The following is a 14,944-nucleotide window of genomic DNA, read 5'->3' as shown; positions in this document are numbered from 1 at the left end:
GAAAAAGAATGGCCTTTTTCAGTCTTTCAAGACTGATACTTTAAAGTATCTGTGCATTTGATTGATTTGACCTAGTTTCTAGTCGTGTTTAAAGTCTTATTTTGTAGGAATTTCCTTTTATTTAGGTACTTATTTAAGAGTGGCTAAGTATTAAGGAAAGACAACCCAGGCAAAGGGCAGAGTAATCCCACATGGAGTGCGCACTGCATAATAAAACATGCAATTCCTGACTTTCCTAACTAATGGCTATGGTTAGCTTGAAAGGGAGAAGGAAAAGAGATCCTAACAGTTTCACTAGAACAAATTAAGCAGAGATTAAAAGGTTAAATGTTGAAAAAGATTAATACAAATGATTGGGGTGGAGGAGGTGGGAAATCCCAGCTATGCTACAATGAGAAGGTAAAACTCAGAGTTCATTTTAGAATCTGAAGAAAGACAACATGATGACCAAGAAGAAAAAATACAGTGAATTAGAGTTAAAACAGCAGTTGTAACTGTTTTAAAAATAATACACACAGAGATCTAAAGATTTAATGAAATGAATCAAAAACACTTATTATGAAATTAGAACAAATTAGAGGCTAATAAATGGAAAGGATAAGAGACGGGCTAGTAGTAGAATGGACAAAACTGCAATTAGACTCAGATGTGGAAGTCAAATACAGAAGGTCTGACATCGGTCTAAGGGATGATCTATGGAGAGAGAGATGAAAGAGGAAGAAAAAAAGCTGGAAAAAAAATCATGGCTGAAGATTCTCTAACAACTGAATAAAGGGATGAGACATTAAAATGAATTATCAGGACACAATGAATAGTAACATTCAGAGGAAAGATCTGAAAACCATAATTACCAAGGCTGATCCAGTAGTGGCCTATAACAGTATGTACCCCCATCAACAGAGGAATGGATAAAGAAGAAGTGTACACAGTGGAATGCTACACTCGCACTAAAAAGAATGAAATAATGTCATTGCAGCCACGTGGATGGACCTAGAGAATATCATACTAAGTGAAGTCAGTCAGAGGAAGACAAATACCATAGGGTATCACTTATTTGTGGAATTTAAAATACAGCACAGATGCACCTACCTGCAAACAGAAACAGACTCACTCATACAGAGGTCAGACCTGTGCTTGCGAAGCGGGAGGAGGGGAGTGGGAGGGGTAGATGGGGCGTTTGGGGTCTGTAGGTGCAACCTATTATACAGAGGACAGATAAACAACATGGTCTTATTGTATATTCCACAGGGAACTTTCCGGCATAAACTCTCATGGAAAAGAGTAAAAAAATAAAAAGAATGTATACATGTGTTTAACTGAGTCACTTTGGTATACAGCAGAGATTGGCACAACATTATAAGTCAACTGTATTTCTAAAGTTCTTTTTTTTTTTTATTTAAACATTTCTAAATTAAATATGTAAATGTTAAAGTCTGTACCCAAGAGAAGGACATTGCAAGTACAAGGGCGAGAAAGACAAAAGCAGGGACGGTGGAAGAAACACAGTATGTAGTCGAGGAACTACTAGGAGTTCAAATTGGGGGAGTAAAGACTGCTTAAACACCCCGACCATCACTGAGAATCTCAAGATGATGATTCACATGTAAACTTTACTGGATTTGAACCTACAGTAGTTGTTACTTTAAGCTGGAGTAAGGATCCAGGCTACGGTCCATTACTCAGAATCAGTACTGCCCCACTTTGACTGTGGAGTCAAATTGCTGACCAATTTTTAACACAGAGGCTCGTCTCTTCAGACACAGATGGTTTATTTATAATTACCATAAATGGAACTTGAATACGTTCTAAAAAAAAAACCGGTAAATTATAACAAGGCAACATTCATTGATTATAATGCATTATTTAGAAACCAGCAAAGAAATGAGACCCCAAATTCTTACACCCAGACCCTGAAGTCCTTACGTCTGGTATTAGAGATAACTCATAGGTTAAAGAGGTAGTGAAAATAGAAATTACAGATTCCTAAAACTAAATGATGCTGAAGTCACTACATTTCAAAACCTAACAGTATACACACTCAGAAGGGGAAAAAAATGTGTGTGTGTGTATATATATCTCCATATATTGGAGAAAATATTAAAAAAAACAAAAAACTAAGCTTTCAACTGGAAAAGCCAGAAAAAGAACTAAATAAATCCACAAAATGTACTAAGAAAGCAAATAGTAATGAAATAGAGGCAAGGATGAAAGTGAAAGTGAAGTTGCTCAGTTGTGTCCGACTCTTTGCTGCCCCATGGACTGTAGCCCACCAGGCTCCTCCATCCATGGAATTTTCCAGGCAAGAGTACTGGAGTGGATTGCCATTTCCTTCTCCAGGGGATCTTCCTGACCCAAGATCGAACCTGGGTCTCCCGCAATGCAGGCAGACGCTTTACCATCTGAGCCACCCGGGAAGCAGATCAACTTTATTGCTTAAATTTTATTAACAAGAGATAACTCTGGAAAATGGTGGAAAAAGCAGAGAAGGCACAATTTACCATTGGGGAAGAAAATAAATCTACCACTTAACCTGTAGTCCTCAAATGTTTTAAAAATTGTTAATTGTGATAAGATGATGTTTATTTTTAAAGTCCTTATCTTTTGGAATTTTATACTGATTTATTAATGAATTTAAAATCTGGGGTTTGCTTCAAAACACATGTGGCGGAAATAGACATGAAATAAGACCAGGTGCAAGCTGATGATTGTTTTAGTTTAGTGACCGAGCCGTAAGTGTTACTTAACTATTCTTTGTATTTTACTAACAGGTTAAAAATTATATAAATGTTTTAAAGGAAATGAAATAAACATTTTAAACTATTTATAATGCTATACCAATAAATTGTTAAGCCTACCTAATCATAATAAACGATACTTAGGGAACATATGGTACTTCATTTTGAGCCCCCGACATGTATCAGCCCCAGCAAAAAACTCTCATCTCCCAAGCTATGACCTCAGTTACTTACCTGGATGTGCATTTATTCAACCTCAAAATGGGGATGTTAATAGTACCTAGATTTTTCTGAGAATTAAAATCATTGGCACATGTAAAGTACTTATAAGCCTGGTACGTAGTTTTCAACCTGTTGAGGCCCACTACATTTTGACCAGGCTACGCTTGAACAGTAGCACACAGAGAAAACATGTAATGTAACCTTGATTAAGAAAACAGACAAAGCTAACACCAGAATGGAATGGAACAGTATAAGCCATTGTTAACTTACTTGAATATGGATACAAACATCTGAAGAAATTGCTGTCAAATAAAACCCAGTGTGTTATATTGAAAGAATTACACACATCATTTAAAAAGATTTCTCCCAGAAATACAGAGCTAGTTAAATGGTACCAAAAAAACTGCTCTCAGTGAATTCAGGACTTTAGGAACTTTTTTAAACTTATAGATGTTTGAAAACATACAATAAAATGACACCCATTCATGATCCCCATCCCCAAAAGAAAACACTGAGCAAACTTAAAGTCAAAAGCATTCTCTTTAACTTGTTAAATGTTACTTCTCAGACGCCTATAGAAATACTTTTATTTAATATTAAGAGAGTAGACGCTTTACCATAACACAATATGGTACCTCTTTCCAGTGTCAGAGTGGAAGACTACTGATATCCTATCCACCGCAGTAAAAGCAAAAGATGTAAGAGGAATAAAAGAAAGACATTATTGGCAGATGACGGTGTAGCCAACTGACCTAGAGAATCCACAATTAGAACTTAAAGTTCTACATGGCTGAATACAAGTTCACCATGTGAAAAATCAACAACTTCCCTATATATATCCACTGAAACCAAACACTGATGTCCTAAAGAGAGGCCATTCTTTGGAATAACAGAACCTACCTAGGAATCACCCTAAAATGACACTGGGAAAGACTACACAGAAAACTGGACTTTCCTGGTGACTCAGTGGTGAAGAACCTGCCTGCCAATGTAGGCAGCGCCGGAGACGGGGGTTGGATCACTGGGTCAGGAAGATCCCCTGGAGAAGGAAATGGCAGTTTTCTTGTCTGGAGGATCCCATGGATGGAAGAGCCTGCTGCTGCTGCTGCTGCTAAGTCGCTTCAGTCGTGTCCGACTCTGTGCGACCCCACAGACGGCAGCCCACCAGGCTCCCCGTCCCTGGGATTCTCCAGGCAAGAACACTGGAGTGGGTTGCCATTTCCTTCTCCAGTGCATGAAAGTGAAAACTGAAAGGGAGGTCTTTCAGTCGTGTCCAACTCTTGGCGACCCCATGAACTACAGCCTACCAGGCTCCTCCATCCATGGGATTTTCCAGGCGAGAGTACTGGAGTGGGGTGCCATTGTGGGCTATAATCCATGGGGTCCCAAGAGAGTCAGACACGACTTAGCAACTAAACAACAGCAACAACATGTAGAAAACTATAAAATCTACTTGAAAACTATAAAAGACCTGAGTAAATGGAAGGAAAGATATGTTCATGAACAGAAAAGCTCAAAAAGAGGTTTACTGCCTCAGATCTACTTAAGATATTCAATGCAGCCTAACCAAAATCCCAACAACTTTTTATATTCCTTGACAGTCCAATCTCAGTTAATATAAGGTAGAATGGGATGAGGTAGGAGGGTAGAGGTGTATGGAAATGAGTGTACAAGTGAAAAATGCAAATACATATGTCTGAAGCCCTAAAAGTGAAACAGTAACTGTACAGCTAGCAGCCAAGACTATTGTGTAAACCTGCTTCATCAAGTATCAAGACTACTAAAAACCTAAGGGAATGTAAACAACTGTGGGGAAATACAGTATCAAAAAACAGAGAAGCAGATTAAAGGCCAAACTAGAGAGTTCAGAATGAGGCCTGTGTATATGAGAATTTGGCAAATTATTAAAGAGGCAGCTTAAATCTGCGAGGAAAGAGGAGACTGTTAACTGTAACATGCTGGCACAGTAGTTATCTACTGGAAAAACCACTAAAGTCAGACCACTACCTTACATCAAAACAAGAATAAGGTTCCAATGAATTAAACAATTGAATGTAATGGGGTAGAAAATTGCAGGAGAATATTTCTTAAATACTGGAGTCAAGAAAGCATTTTGAAATGGCCTGATGAAAATACCTGCTACCCTTTCTAAGCCTTTTTTCTGCCTGTGTGTGAAGCAAAGAGAAACATATTTTTCCAAGAATTTTATAGAAGGTGGTCATACTTGGAAAGTTCCACTTCCATGCCAGAAATAATTACTAAATACGAAACTCACTGTGAAAAATTTCTGACTGCCTTTTGGGCCATAGATTTCCATTTTTATTCAGATTCTGGAAGTTCAGTTTAGCCATTTGGAATTAAAAAAAAAAATTTTTTTTTCCAGAGCTTTTTACCTCTTTCTACTTAGTTCATAGCCTCCAATTAAAATCCTCATATTATTTTTCCTATCATATCACCCAACTCTTCCCTCACATCAAGTCTTCTTATTGCCCTCGCAAGTCTAATTTTGAACTTTTCAAATTAGACATCAAGTTAAACATCTGATAAACCAGTCTCAACAGAGGCCACATTTATGAACAAGTGTCACCTTTATGCTAACCTTAAAATCTCTTCCCTTGTCAGCATTTCATTCATTTTTGTGTTCTAGATTAGGTATCAATACAGGCTCCCTAGCTTCTATAGAAATGCGTGATGGTGACCTCATTCCAGTATATTCAGTCTTCTAGTGATTCTGCAATAGCTTTTTCTTTTGTTGCCCCCAAGGTATGGCGCGGTTTCAGCAGGAATGTTGTGCGCTCTCACCACCTTGTCCCAGCAACTGGAGAATGAAAATGCCGTGGATGTGTTCCAGGTTGCAAAAATGATCAATCTGATGAGGCCTGGAGTATTTACAGACATTGTAAGTACTGTGCTTATTTGCAGAACCTGTACAACATCAGTTGAAACTCAGCCTCACCCTGTACAACAGTAGCTCTCAGTGGGGGTGAAGGTGGAGTAATTTTGCCCCCTAGGGGATGTTGGGCAATGTCAGAGACCCTTTTTTAATGATCACCAGTGGGGGTGGAGTTAAGTGAGTGGAGCCCAGGGACACTGCTAAACACAGCACACCTGAGATGGCCCTCTGCAATAAAGGATTCTCCGGCCCACGTGTCAGAAGTGCTGAGCTTGACAAACTCTGCTTTCTAGAGTATATAGTGTTTTCTGAAGATAAAGTACAGATTTCTTATTATCTTAGTGGACCATCAACACTGAGAACTCATTCCAAGGTAAGAGATGTAGAGAACACAAAGCAGGTATCGGTTTTGATCATAACGGATTCCACAGATGATTTTGTAAGTTTCTTCAAGCACATAGACATATATTCCCATGTCTCTAGTGTATTTTTCATAGTTACATTTTTAATCAGTATTTTTACCTGCAGTGAAATGAGATGAAGCTGTTCTTCGGCTATAAAACCATCTTCCTCTCGTTCTCCAGGAACAGTACCAGTTTGTCTACAAAGCGATGCTCAGCTTGGTCAGCACTAAAGAGAACGGAAACGGCCCCATGACAGTGGACAGAAACGGCGCTGCTCTCACCGCGGACGAGTCGGACCCTGCCGAGAGCATGGAGTCGCTGGTGTGACTGGAATCGTGAAAGAGTGCTTCATTTGTAAACCTTCTGAAGACTGAGAACTTTCTTGAGGCCTTTTTTTTGCCAGACTCTAGGTCTAGGTTATATGATAACCCAGTTACTTTTTTACACTGATAAAAGTTTTGATATTTATTTTTTGCCATTTTATGTCTTAATGGTATCCTACTGAGCATTTGCACTCCAGTTCATTTCCCACAGTGAGACGCGGTTTTACCTAGTTTGCACTATCTGATCAGTGTTACTGCCTATAATCTGATACTACAGCAAACCCTGACGTGACATTCCACACCACCATACATGCTACTTTTTAATTCAGTATAGTGAAGGTCTTTGTTAGGACAGTGACTCTTGATTTTTTTTTTTTTAATTATTATTATTCTTGCTAAAGCAGCTGCATCCTCCCAGCAGGCAATGCTGTCCTTTTCCTCAGTCCTCTCCTATTTTTTAAGGCACTGCTCAGTACTTCTGTATGCCTTCTGTGTTTTAATGGAGTGGATGAGCAGTTTTCTTTTAAAGAATAGTGGGTGGGGGGAGCTACTCTGAAGGTCTGTCCATGTCCTGGCCTTGAGAGAGTCCCATTTGTGATGTGTGAAGGTGTCCATTAAGAAACAAGAAGGTTTAAGAGTCATCTGATGTGAACATCACTTCCTAGTTTCAAAGTTATATTCCTAGCTTTAAAAAATGCCCAACTGTGTCAAAATAAAGGATATCTCTGTATTACAGTTTTCACAGTAGCTATGTGGATAGTGTGTGTTATTTCCGTTTTGACTCTCTGAAATAGTTACATCCCTGCCCCCCAAATCAGGGCCATCTTTTACAAAAGAGAGATGGCAATATTTTACATAACTCCAGTTATGAAACCCTTTAGTGAGTCTTCATTAATGCCTCATGGTTTATAATTTCATACCTCTTGGCAGGTGGAATAATGCAAATCTTGGCAGGTGTGTAATTTTGAAAGTAGTCCTAGAAAATATTACTATTACTCATATAGCAATCTAATAAAAACTACCTATAGAGTTAACATTCTTACATTCTTTTCTTTCCTTTTTTTTTTGTCAAATATTTCATGATAAAACTCGTTAATTACATGCATTCTTCTACTTAAACTGAAAATATTGTATTAATTAACAAAAAGTCTTGGGACCATCTAGGTTCCTCCACATGGAGAAATCTGACTTGGAGAGAGACAATTAGAATCTTGAGTGAAAGGTAACAGTGACATTTTCAAAGAGTTCTTAACAGTAGGAGACAGCTTTGTATGCTTTTATGTATTTTAGCCTCAAAAACAGGTTCACTTCAGTAAGAGACACTGCTCCTAGGGACACAGAGCCCAAGGAGGTAATTTCCCAGAGCCACATTCACCCTGCCATCCATCGTGGGAAAATCAGGAGCATTCACAAGAAATTTCAGTTCAGCAAGTTAGAAAGATAAGCTACTTACTGAGATCCGTTTCTTCTGGTGCATATTGCTTTTGAGAGGTGACTTCTGTCACAAGTTAAGCCATCACCAGGACTCAGCCTGTGAAGAGGAAAAGGGTTTTGGTGGTTTTTACTTTTTTATGTCAATAAACATCTACCAACAGGTCACACTGGCTATGACCATGCTGTCTGGCTAGGCATTAAAACATCCGTGATAAGCAGCACTGAGACTCTGTTTATCCTGAGTTGATTTTCCATGAAGTTTGTCAGAGCGGAGCTCAAAGGACCAAAGCTTTGGTCCTCCTGGCCTGGGATTTCTAACACATGGGCCAGGTCAGCCAAGTTTTCATAAACAACGTAACTTGCCAGGGTTCATCTCATCTCCTCATGGCACAGGTTCAGCCACACAGGGTAGTCCACACCTCACTGACTGTGAGGGCTTGCTTGAGAAAATGTGGACAAGAGAGCCCAGCTGTGTGTGGTGGAGGACACAGGCTCGCTCACCGGCCCTCCGCTCCCATCGGAGGTGACGTGCGGAGCCTCTGCCTGACACCTGAGGGAAAATCCTGACCTCACCAACTCTACCGCCATGGGCTGACCTGAGAGAGACCAGGAAGGGGAAGGTTTCAGCACGGTTTCACCTCCTCGTGGCAAGAGCTAGGTCACTGGAGTCCATTACGGAGCTCACTTCAGCTGCACAGAGTGTTGACATGAGCTGACTCTCCTCAGTAGATGACACAGTGGACCTGACTTTCAGAAGTAACATTCAGGTTGGGGTTTGCGGCCCCTCTAATTTGTTCAGGACACATGGCAAGTGTTCCCTTCTGTGTTATTGTTCACTCAGTCGTGTCCGCCTCTTTACAACCCCGTAGACTGCAGCCCGCCAGGCTTCCCTGTCCTTCACCATCTGTGCTATTACAGAGGGCCCAATCCATGGACATTGATACCCTCCAATTCTGTGACCATCTCTTCCATGGGTTTCAGACTCACGATAGAGAGAGAGGTTGGAGATAAAACAGAAACATCACAAGGATGGCTTAGAATTCCTCTGTGAGCATTTGAGTGTCTGTAGTGGGCCTGAACCAAAATCTACAAACCCTAACCCACTGAACCACAAGCAACTGCTGTCTGCCCATCTTGCCAAAATGGTCCAAACACTTCACGGAGAATAATTATAGTCAGCAGTTCCTCACTTTGACTATAGAGTGCATCCTATAATTCTTCATACGGCATTGGCAAATACACGCTTGTATCTTTCCAGAGGCAAAGAGTTTCAAAGATGGTGTTTTCTTTGAGACAGAAGCGCATTGGTTAACTAAATAATCATTTAGCCCATGCACTCAGGAGGAAAGGAAATAGCTATTGCAAATTACTGTGTGCTGTGTTATAAAAATAAGCTTTCAGAGTGTATGAGTTCTAGGTAAGCAGAAGGCACACATTGAAAATGAATTGCAAAGATCAGAGAAAACACACCTTATTGCCACTAAGAACCTACCTGCCTCTAAAAGTTACAATACTGTCTTTTATATTCAAAAAAAAAAAGTTTCCTTCTGAAATTCAAGATGATTAAGATGAGGTGAGTTGTTTTTCCTAATTTTTATGCCTTGGAGCTTTCAGAGTCAATTTCAAGTTGAAAAGTTCAGCAAGGTCAGAGATGTTTCTGGCATTTAGGGTCTGGTGGCTGGAGGTTTTAGCCCGGAGTGACATATTGAAATCAACAGATAACCTTAATTATTTTATAATGACACAGCACAACTGCCTTGTTACGAATTTTCTTAAACGCATATATACTGTATTTAAAACTTAAAATATAGATACCAATTTACCAAAGACACATACTAATTGTAAGCAAAAAAATTTAAGAAAGAAACCCAAACTCATCATAATTTAGGAAATAATAATCAAAAACGTAGTTTGTCGTAAGAATCTAGCAAGTTATATTGGGAAATGCACTTCCAACTCCTAAGTCCTAGAGTTTATGTTCAAATGGTGCCAGTGAATTTTTATGTGAAGGGAAAATGCCTGCTTTTTTTTTTTAAACAGCTGTAATCTCACTTGCCCCTCTGCGCTTGCCCATAGCTGCCATCTAACATACAATATTGGCTTCACTTATCTCTAGAAAGAAGGCATGCGACGAACCGGAAGGAGTTGTAAGAATGGTATTTGGCCTCTACTTTGTCTTAGCTGTTAAACTGTTTTTAGTATTTTTGTTAAATATTTGCAAAGGGAAGCATTTTCTACAGAGGATAATTAATTTCAAGAAAAATAATCTTGAGTTTTAAGAAATAAAACATCTCCAGAAAAGGAGACAAACGATTTTATAAAATGTCGCAACTCTCCAACATTTGGGGTAGTGACTCCTTTTTTGTTAGGACATTTGAAACTAGCAAGTAGCCATTGTTTCTTAAAAAAAGGAAAAAAAAATTCAGCCTTTGTGTGGATTCACGTTTCTTTCACTTCATTTTGAAATAGTGAAAATCATTAAAACTGTAAATATTTTGTTGCTTGGATAAGCATCTTCTGGGAACTTTGTATCTATGGTATATAATCATAGAATTTTATATTTTCATATAAAGCTAATTTTTTTCTAGTTTCAATTCTGTCATAGTTTTTTTTTTTTCCTTTGTGGTGGATATGTGAATTCAACTTTCTGTGTATTGAAGTAGCAGGAACCATCTTTGCATTCCAAAAGAATCCAACACGTGTTATTTCTTTGAGGCAGTGATTGTGACAGTTGGGTTTCCTTTTATAATGTCATTGACCATTTGTGCAATAGGAATTAGACATAATTAGTCACACTGAATACATTTGTTGCATTGACCCATTTGGATAAAGTGCTGTTTTTGTTTTTTTTAATTTGTTCGGGGGGAGGGGTTTTGTAACCTGAAATTTTTCCCTTTTTTCTTCTGTTTAAAAGTATATCAAATCATTCTATTATAGTGTTATTTAATATGTAAATTGTATTGCTATACATAAAATAAAGTATGGTTTTTGATGTATTCATTAGTGCTGAGCATTTCTAAGAAAATACCTACATCCAATAATATCAGATTACTCTTTTCTTTTAATAGCTCACATTTATACACACAGACCCTTGGTCTTAGTTTTCATGGTAGTAAATCATTATTAGGAGTCATCTTCACACAGGCAGAAAACCACAGAAATGTCTTTTCTGAGTAAAGACATTTACTCAGTAAACATGCATAGCCCTAACCCTTTAAAGAGTAAACAGTAATATTTCACCGGCTTGTCAAATGAAACTTTGCTCGCTTTATGAACCTCCTGCTAAATTATAAGTAGAATTATTGTCTTATCCAGTGTATCAAATAGATTTGGAGCAACTCCTCCCTCTAAGTATTTACTTTGTAGAATGAGAGACATTTGTTGGCAAGACTTTGGGAGGATCTATGAAATGCATACATAAGATCCTGGAACTCCTTCTACTGAGCAGACATTTTGCCATCTCCAAACACAAGTCCCCGGCTGGGCAGCTTGGGTCCACCATTCTCTGAACTTTGAGCAGCACTACATCAGGAATTCAACTCATCACTGTGGCTCCAATTTTTCTTTCCAGCAAGATAAAGAACTGATCATTCACTCTCCAAAAGTAACTGGGAATTTAACAAACAGCGTATTAATCCTTCTTGTGGTACCTACAACGCTCAGTACAAAAGAATGAAACTCTCCTAATGTAACCCTTTGTCTGCCTGCTCAGTCTCCCCGTCACATCTGACTCTGTGACCCTATGGACCGCAGCCTGCCAGTCCATGGGATTCTCCAGGCAAGAATACCAAAATGGGTCGCCATTTCCTTCTCCAGGGGATCTTCCCGGCGAAGCGATCGAACCGCCATCTCCAGCACTGGCAGGTGGATTCTTTACCACTCACGCCACCTGGGAGGCCTTACTCCAACACCCACAGGGGTTCAATCCTCTCTATCAGAGAGTACATGAGTGGTCACAAACTGTTGACCTGTAGATCGTATTCGCACTACAGATATATTGAGGCCATCATCTCTATCACAGTTATTAGTTTCCAACATCTAAAAAGTAAAGACTTTTTACAGTAAGATTTAGATTTCAAGTTCTTTGAAAACGTGCATTGTTACAGCCCCAGGCTCTTGTTCTCACTTGGGGGTCATGAGCCGCAGAGGAGGAGCTGTTGCCCCTTTAGGTGATGAGTGCTCTCTCCAGTTCACCAGAGTCTACGCCTGTCCCATCACATCTACCTGCCCATCACCAGTCTACCTTGCCTGGATCCTCCGAGCAGCTGCACATGATTTTTCAAATTATCATCTGTTGTTGGTATATTTCACTGTAATTGTTTTAAAAGTACAACTTTACCTCTTACTGTTCACATGTATATATACATATATATTTATACATATATATACACACACACACACACACATATACATATATATGTCATTGCCTTTCTTTTGGAAGAAAGAAGGCAATGCCAAAGAATGCTCAAACTACCGCACAATTTCACTCATCTGACACACTAGTAATTAATGCTCAAAATTCTCCAAGCCAGGCTTCAGCAATACATGAACCGTGAACTTCCTGATGTTCAAGCTGGTTTTCGAAAAGGCAGAAGAACCAGAGATCAAATTGCCAACATCCACTGGATCATGGAAAAAGCAAGAGAGTTCCAGAAAAACATCTATTTCTGCTTTATTGACTATGCCAAAGCCTTTGACTATGTGGATCACAATAAACTGGAAAATTCTGAAAGAGATGGGAATACCAGACCACCTGACCTGCCTCTTGAGAAATCTATATGCAAGTCAGGAAGCAACAGTTAGAACTGGACATGGAACAACAGACTGGTTCCAAATAGGAAAAGGAGTATGTCAAGGCTGTATATTGTCAACCTGCTTATTTAACTTATATGCAGAGTACATCATGAGAAACACTGGGCTGGAGGAAGCACAAGCTGGAATCAAGATTGCCGGGAGAAATATCAATAACTTCAGATATGCACCACCCTTAGCACCACCCTTATGGCAGAAAGTGAAGGACTAAAGAGCCTCTTGATGAAAGTGAAAGAGGAGAGTGAAAAAGTTGGCTTAAAGCTCAATATTCAGAAAACTAAGATCATGGCATCTGATCCCATCACTTCATGGCAAATAGATGGGGAAACTGTGGAAACAATGGCTGACTTTTATTTTTCTGGGCTCCAACATCACTGTGGATGGTGATTGCAGCCATGGAAAAAGATGCTTGCTCCTTGGAAGGAAAGTTATGACCAACCGAGATAGCATATTCAAAAGCAGAGACATTACTTTGTCAACAAAGGTCTGTCTAGTCAAGGCTATGGTTTTTCCAGTCTTCATGTATGGATGTGAGAGTTGGACTGTGAAGAAAGCTGAGCGCCGAAGAATTGATGCTTTTGAACTGTGGTGTTGGAGAAGACTCTTTCGAGTCCCTTGGTCTGCAAGGAGATCCAACCAGTCCATCCTAAAGGAGATCAGTCCTGGGTGTTCATTGGAAGGACTGATGCTAAAGCTGAAACTCCAGTACTTTGGCTACCTCATGCAAAGAGTTGACTCATTGGAAAAGACCCTGATGCTGGGAGGGATTGGGGGCAGGGGGAGAAGGGGACGACAGAGGATGAGATGGCCGGATGGCATCACTGACTCTATGGACGTGAGTCTGAGTGAACTCCGGGAGATGGTGATGGACAGGGAGGCCTGGCGTGCTGCGATTCATGGGGTCACAAAGAGTCAGACACAACTGAGCGACTGAACTGAACTGAACTGAGATAATCCAAAATCACTTCAGTACAGGGCAAACCTTCAAGAGACCAACCTCAAGGGGTGAACATGAATGATAACTGTCTTTTCCCTCCCTCCCTCTGTGTCACTCTAAAAAAAAAAAAAATACACAGGAAATTTTGACCTACATCATGTATTATAGCTGCTGCTGCTGCTGCTGCTAAGTTGCTTCAGTCGTGTCCGACTCTGTGCGACCCCATAGACGGCAGCCCACCAGGCTCCCCCATCCCTGGGATTCTCCAGGCAAGAACACTGGAGTGGGTTGCCATTTCCTTCTTCAATGCATGAAAGTGAAACGTGAAAGTGAAGTCGCACAGTCGTGTCCAACTCTTAGCAACTCCATGGACTCCAGCCTACCAGGCTCCTCCTTCCATGGGATTTTCCAGGCAAGAACACTGGAGTGGGGTGCCATTGCCTTCTCCGCATGAATTATTACGGAACTGCAAATCAAAACCACCACCAGGTATCACGTTACACTGGTCAGAGTGGCAATCCTCAAGAAAATCACGGACAGTACAAGTGGGAGACGGCATGGGAAAAACAGAACCATCCTACCCTGATTTGGGGAACATAAATTGGTAACCGCCAGGATAAAGGACAGTACGGAGGCTCATTAAATACTTTAAATTGGGCTACCACAGGACCTGGAATTCTCACTCCTCAGCCTCCACTTGATGAGAAACCATAATATGAATCGACACAGCCTCCCCGTGGTCACTGTAGCACTATTTACACTGGAGGAGACACAGAAGAAACAAATGTTCACCAACAGAGTAACTGATAGATACAGAAGATGTGATACATGTATATAATATATACACCATGGAATACGCCTCAACCATAGAGAAGAACGAAAGAATGGATACACGGCTACACTGAGTGTTGATCACACTGAGTGAAGGAAGCCGGAGAGAAAAGGCCGGTAGCCTATGCTATCACTTCCGGGTAGAACCTAAAAATCGGTATCAACAACTCATTTACAATCCAGAAACAGTCTCTTAGTCCTAGAAAACAAACCTCTGGTTACCAAAGGGAAAGGCGGGGCGGAGGGAGGCATACGTTAGGAGGTAAAGAAGAATATATGCACAGCAACGTACATACAGAGCAAGATCAACGAGCCTACTGTCTGCTCGAGAAGGCTCTTCAGTGTCCCTTGGA

At 40.1% G+C, this 14,944-nt stretch overlaps 1 protein-coding gene across 3 annotated transcripts in view; it reads left to right on the top strand.

The window, feature by feature from the left end:
• PTPRG (protein tyrosine phosphatase receptor type G) overlaps positions 1-11,007 on the top strand; it is a 777,275-nt gene extending 766,268 nt beyond the window's left edge. For all 3 annotated transcript variants that reach the window (XM_061396518.1, XM_061396519.1, XM_061396517.1), the window contains 2 exons: positions 5,721-5,856; positions 6,435-11,007. In XM_061396518.1, coding sequence (XP_061252502.1) covers positions 5,721-5,856; positions 6,435-6,581 — 283 coding nt within the window. In that variant the 3' untranslated portion in view covers positions 6,582-11,007. The remainder of the gene's footprint in view (positions 1-5,720; positions 5,857-6,434) is intronic.
• The last annotated feature ends 3,937 nt before the right edge of the window (positions 11,008-14,944 follow it).

This window comes from Bos javanicus, chromosome 22, assembly GCF_032452875.1.
Source record: "Bos javanicus breed banteng chromosome 22, ARS-OSU_banteng_1.0, whole genome shotgun sequence".
Lineage (NCBI taxonomy): Eukaryota > Metazoa > Chordata > Mammalia > Artiodactyla > Bovidae > Bos > Bos javanicus.
The sequence above is the reverse complement of the archived record's forward strand: the minus strand, read 5'-3'. Positions and strand labels throughout refer to the sequence as shown.